Source organism: Mastomys coucha, unplaced genomic scaffold, assembly GCF_008632895.1.
Source record: "Mastomys coucha isolate ucsf_1 unplaced genomic scaffold, UCSF_Mcou_1 pScaffold14, whole genome shotgun sequence".
Lineage (NCBI taxonomy): Eukaryota > Metazoa > Chordata > Mammalia > Rodentia > Muridae > Mastomys > Mastomys coucha.
This window is the reverse complement of record NW_022196896.1, coordinates 108,298,098-108,303,206: the sequence shown is the minus strand read 5'-3', so window position 1 is coordinate 108,303,206 and position 5,109 is coordinate 108,298,098. Positions and strand designations below refer to the sequence as shown.

Here is a 5,109-nt window from a genome sequence, read left to right as displayed (position 1 = left end):
CTGCATCTACCACAGTCATGTCATCTGATGCTCCTTCAACAGCTGCATCTAGGTTTGAAATGCCATACCTACCAGATAAGATATTGAAACACAAGTTAAAACTGAGTAACTGCCAAGTCATGCACTGTGTTGTATACTACTTAAAAGACTCATACCTAACAATATAAATAAGCATTTTTCCATTTGAATTGATACAAATGAGGAAAAGGAGCTTAAGATGGCTATCTGAAATACTGGGAAAGCTGAAAAAACAAACAAACAAACAAAACAAAACAAAACAAAACTCTTCCTATGTGCTTTTTTTTCAAGCCAGAAAATACAACAATACTAACGGCCCTGTCTGAAAGGGGCAGAGAACTGCTACTATCCGACATACTGACACACAACAATTATATATGAACCATGTCCATATGTCTCTGTAGGCAGAGACTCAATGGCAGGAAATGCAAAGTAAACTACAAACAGAAAACTGATCATTTATTACTCTTTCACTTCTGTCTTCCTTTTTTTTACAATTTTTACTTTACTTCTGATTTCTAGTTCTCTCTGTTCCTCCACAAAAGTGAATACACGATCTTCTAAATCTTTTGCAACTACACTTAGCTACTGACTCAATAATAAACCAACAAGAAGCTGCATATAAAACAATACTGCTGGAGAACCACAAAGACAATGCAGAGAAGGTACATTATAATGAACTCTCTTCTAAAAGGGCATAGACTCAGGGATACAGTGGCATTTTAGAGATGGAGTCTCACATGACCAGTCTCAAACTTGCTATGTGGCAGTGGACCACCATCTACTCTTGATCTTCCTGCTTTACCCTCCTGCCCGCCTCCCACCATCCCCCAACTGTTGGAATTATAAGCATGTACCACCAAGCCTGCCTGCAGGCATAAAAATTGAAAAAAAAATACGTAGAAATATTTTGTCTTCCATTTATCTAGGTTTCTGTATTTTTAAGAAAAGACTCTTGTCTTTTGACTGTGTGAGTGTGTATCTCAGTGCATTCTACACTTGTACACAGGAAGCCAGGCAAGGGCACTAGTTCTGAGCTAGAATTACTGGTGGTAGTGATGAAGAGCTGCTCACATGGGTACTCAACTCGAGAACTGTGCATGAGCCTTAAGTACTCTTAACTTGCTAAGCCATCTCTCTAGCACCAGGTTTCTGTATTTTAAAATTCATTTTAATGAAGAGAACACTTTTACTGAGATATGGCTTATACACAAAACAATTTATTTACGTGTATATCTACTTTATATTTTATATGGTTATTTTAGTGAAATCACATGGTAATTTTTCTACATGAGCAGAATGTAAATAAAATTCCTTTTATGTAAGCTACACAGGGTTGGTACATGGATCATCATTCTAATATTCCCAGTAACTCCTCATTAGAAAACCTACATAACCTGACATAAAGGGATACGAAGGAGAATATATATTCTCTCAGGCTTGCTAATATGCCGATTCACAAAGCTCTATTGTTTCAAATGTTAAAACTACCTCAAAACACTTTTAAAAAACATGTCAAGTAGGATTTAAATAATAGAGGACATGTACCCATTGTAGATAATCCACAGCAATCTCTGACTTGCAGTTTCTATTATGGCTAGGTCAGATGGCTTACACTAACCATGGCTTCCTCTTAGAAACAATGAGTCTTGCTTGAATTACTCAAAATAAATTTTACAAGTTAGGAGAAATAAACTTAGTTCATAAGTAGATGCTGGAACTGTGAGTTTGTGAATTGAGCAAATACTCTTATAAATACTAAAACAGAACTCTTAGGTTTAAGGGTGTAGCTCAGTGGCAGAACACTTGCTTACCTGTGCAAGTCCCTGGGTTTGTCCCCAGAACCATAATAATTCAGCCTGCACCCCAGATTATTAAATGTTTAGCAAGGCAACTAAAGGTCAATACATTTTCTTTTCTATGTCTTATCTTCAAAATAATAAACATTTTCTACTTGGGATTTACACATGAGATGAATAGCTGGATGGAGGGGTTATCAAAGAATACCAGCAACTGCCTCAAAGGTGAATGGAAGGCTGGGAGATACTCAGAGTGCTTACTGTCCAAAGCTGAGAACCTAAATTTAATCTCCAGAATCCATGTTAAAAATAGAAAAGCTGGGCATGGTGGAGCACTCTTGTAATCCCAGTACTGAGGAGGTAGGGACAGGAGGATTCCTGTGGCTTGCTGACAAGCCGACTTAGCGCAATCAGCAAGTTCCAAGCAAAGTGAGAGACTGTCTCAAAAACCAAGGTGGATAACACTTGAGGAACATCAGGCTGACTTTGGGTTTTTTGTATATGCACTTGTATCCACACAGGCAACCCCACCCCACCCCATCATATGCAAAGGTAAGGGAACAGGGATGGTCATACACATCAACACGAACACATGCACAGAGAGAACTAGCTTTAACAAAGAAATAAAACATACATGAAAAAAATTACCATTTAAATACTGAATCACACAAAGTTTTAGAAATCAAAAGATAATCTTCACTTGTCATATATATATGACAAGATTTTATCATCAATTTAAAACAAAAAAATATGAAATTATTTGAAACAAAAATTCTGTCTCTCAGAACTAAAAACTCTAACAAATGATATCATATCACTCATTGCAAACACCTTCACAGAAAGTCAAAGGGATTAAAAAAATACCATCAAGGGAAATTAGTGTGGACTGAATGAAGATGCAGAAGAAACGAGTAAACAGTGTTCAGGGACCACCAATGCAACATGGATGAGATTCATGAGAAACAGATGGCTCCCTTTTCTCTCACTTAAGAACGTGTTTGCCTCTTCTGAAGAAGAGAAACAAGACTGCCAATTTAAAACCCACTGGGACAGTTAGCACAATTCTCCTTAGAGCTGGCTTGGAAGATTAGAGTGGCAGCATCTGATTAGCAGTATGTGTCATGCAGAAGGCAGGGCAACTACCTGAAGGTTCTGGTGAGAGCACACTGGTATGTGCCATTCCTTATCCTTGCATATGACTCAGGCTAAACATATCTGATAGTATGGAAAGGGCAAATATAAGAGCAAAGGCTCAAATCAACAGGTGACAAAAACAGTTAATGGACATGAAACAAGATTCAAGAATCTGTGTTTTCTGTTTTAGCATGATCCTTTATAAAGCTACTAAAATACTGCTATAAAGTATACTGAATGTTCTTATCACACCATGGCATAATTTTGGGAGGGAGGTTATTGAGAGAGGGTCTCACTATGTAGCTCTGGCTGGCCTGGAGCTCACTATGTAGATCAGGCTGGCCTCAAAAATCTTAGTGATCCATCTGTCTCTGTCTTTTCAGTGCTAGGATTAAAGGCATGTGCCACAATACCTAACCAGGATTTTTATTATGATTATACAATGTTCTCATACTTTGGTGGACTAATGTCAGGACTAATTATCATCCCTGTTTCTTAGCAAAGCACAACATTTCTCCTAAGAAAAAGCTACAGAGGCCTAAGCTGTATGCATAAATATAATCACCGCTATGGCATGCATCATGATGTCCTGCACAATCTGCATGTTCTTTGGTAATCACAAAGTCTTCAAGTTACCTGACGTTGTCATGATGAGGATTAGAAGTGGCGGCAGCTGACCCACCACGCAACACAGGTCTAGGGCAGGTTTTTGCAGAAGACACAAGACAGAATCAGGAAACAGAGAAGTACGAAAATAAAGCAAAAACAAGACAAATAAATGTCAGATAGGATTATATTGTATGCTTTAGTACAATATAATTTCCCTCAAATGCTTTGAAAATCCTTGTTTCATATGTCCTCCCCATTTTAAATAATTTTAACACTTTATAATTTTAAAAAAGGAGAAAAACATGACAGACTAGCACCAACATATAATTCTATATGGTGCTCTTTAAAAAGTGTAATTCCTCTTTTCCAACTGGAAAATAAAACCACTAGCAACTTTAAAAGCATATCCAGAACCTGTTAGTAGCACCTGCATGATCATGGTTGCTCTTAAATAGAAACTAGGCATTTAAAGGAATACCCACTGCCCATGAGTCCTTCCCTCTGGCTTCATTAATCTGATTAGTCAGATAAGTTTTATGTCTTAATGCAGCTGTGTCTCATTCCAACACTGAGCTGAGAACAGATGGTGAGACTACAGATGTACAGTCAGTCTGTGAGTGAGTGGAGCCTGAGACAACCACGAGTGACATACAGGGCTGCTGCATGAGGACCAAGGTGCACTGGAAAACTTTGTGGGGCTTGTCATTTTGTCTCAATACATGCACGGCTGTGGGCTGTGAGAGGATCATCAGCTCTCTGCCTGGGTCAGTTGGAGCCCTTCCAATTAAATTTGCTAAAATCAACAAACAGATTCTAAAATCTTCATCAGTTAACTGTCCTTAAATAACAATGTTTACTAATCAGAAAGATAAGAAGGTCCATATATTAGGGATATTCTCTAAGTACCTGGTCAGGTTTGCCTCAATCTAAGTATAATGGCAATCATCACAGGGTCTAGAAACAACACATTTCTGTCTTTTTCTGATGTAGTTACAGCTGTAGAATATAAACTACTATTTTCCTTTCTGTTTTTAATTCTTTCCTTTCCTTTTTTTTTTTTTTTTTTTTTTTTTTTTTTGACACAAGGTCAAATTTAGCACAGTTTGGTCCCAAGTTCTGAGGAACTGAGGAGGACTCTGGCACTTCTGATCCTCCTGCCTCTGTACCCTATTTCCTGTGGTGTTGGGGATCAAAGCTGGGGCCTCTTCAGCACTAATCAAGCACTTCAACTGATCTACAATTCTAAAATGACTTTAAAACAAACCAACTCAGCTAATAGAGGAAAAATGTAACATTGAGTTTCTATATGCTCTAAAGTGACTACCAGTACTTGGGGATATTTCTGGAGCCCAGAATACAAGGGATCAAGAGGGAGAAAGGTTTGGCTCATTCTGCTTGCTACAGAACACAAATGAATTGCATAGTTTTTAAGATAGGTTTTAAAGTCTTACTAATGTCTAGTTTGTGAAATAAGGAAAACTATACACCGTAGTTATTTAAGTTATAAAAATATGAGAACGGCCAATGAAATGAAGCCATTCCTGTGTGC

The 5,109-nt window shown here is 37.8% G+C and overlaps 1 protein-coding gene across 1 annotated transcript in view; it reads right to left on the bottom strand.

Annotated features, from left to right (window-relative positions):
* Mff (mitochondrial fission factor) overlaps nt 1-5,109 on the bottom strand; it is a 34,009-nt gene that overhangs the window by 4,884 nt on the left and 24,016 nt on the right. The window contains exons 8-9 of the mRNA XM_031368997.1: nt 3,588-3,647; nt 5-68 (exon numbers count right to left, since the gene is read on the bottom strand). Coding sequence (XP_031224857.1) covers nt 5-68; nt 3,588-3,647 — 124 coding nt within the window. The remainder of the gene's footprint in view (nt 1-4; nt 69-3,587; nt 3,648-5,109) is intronic.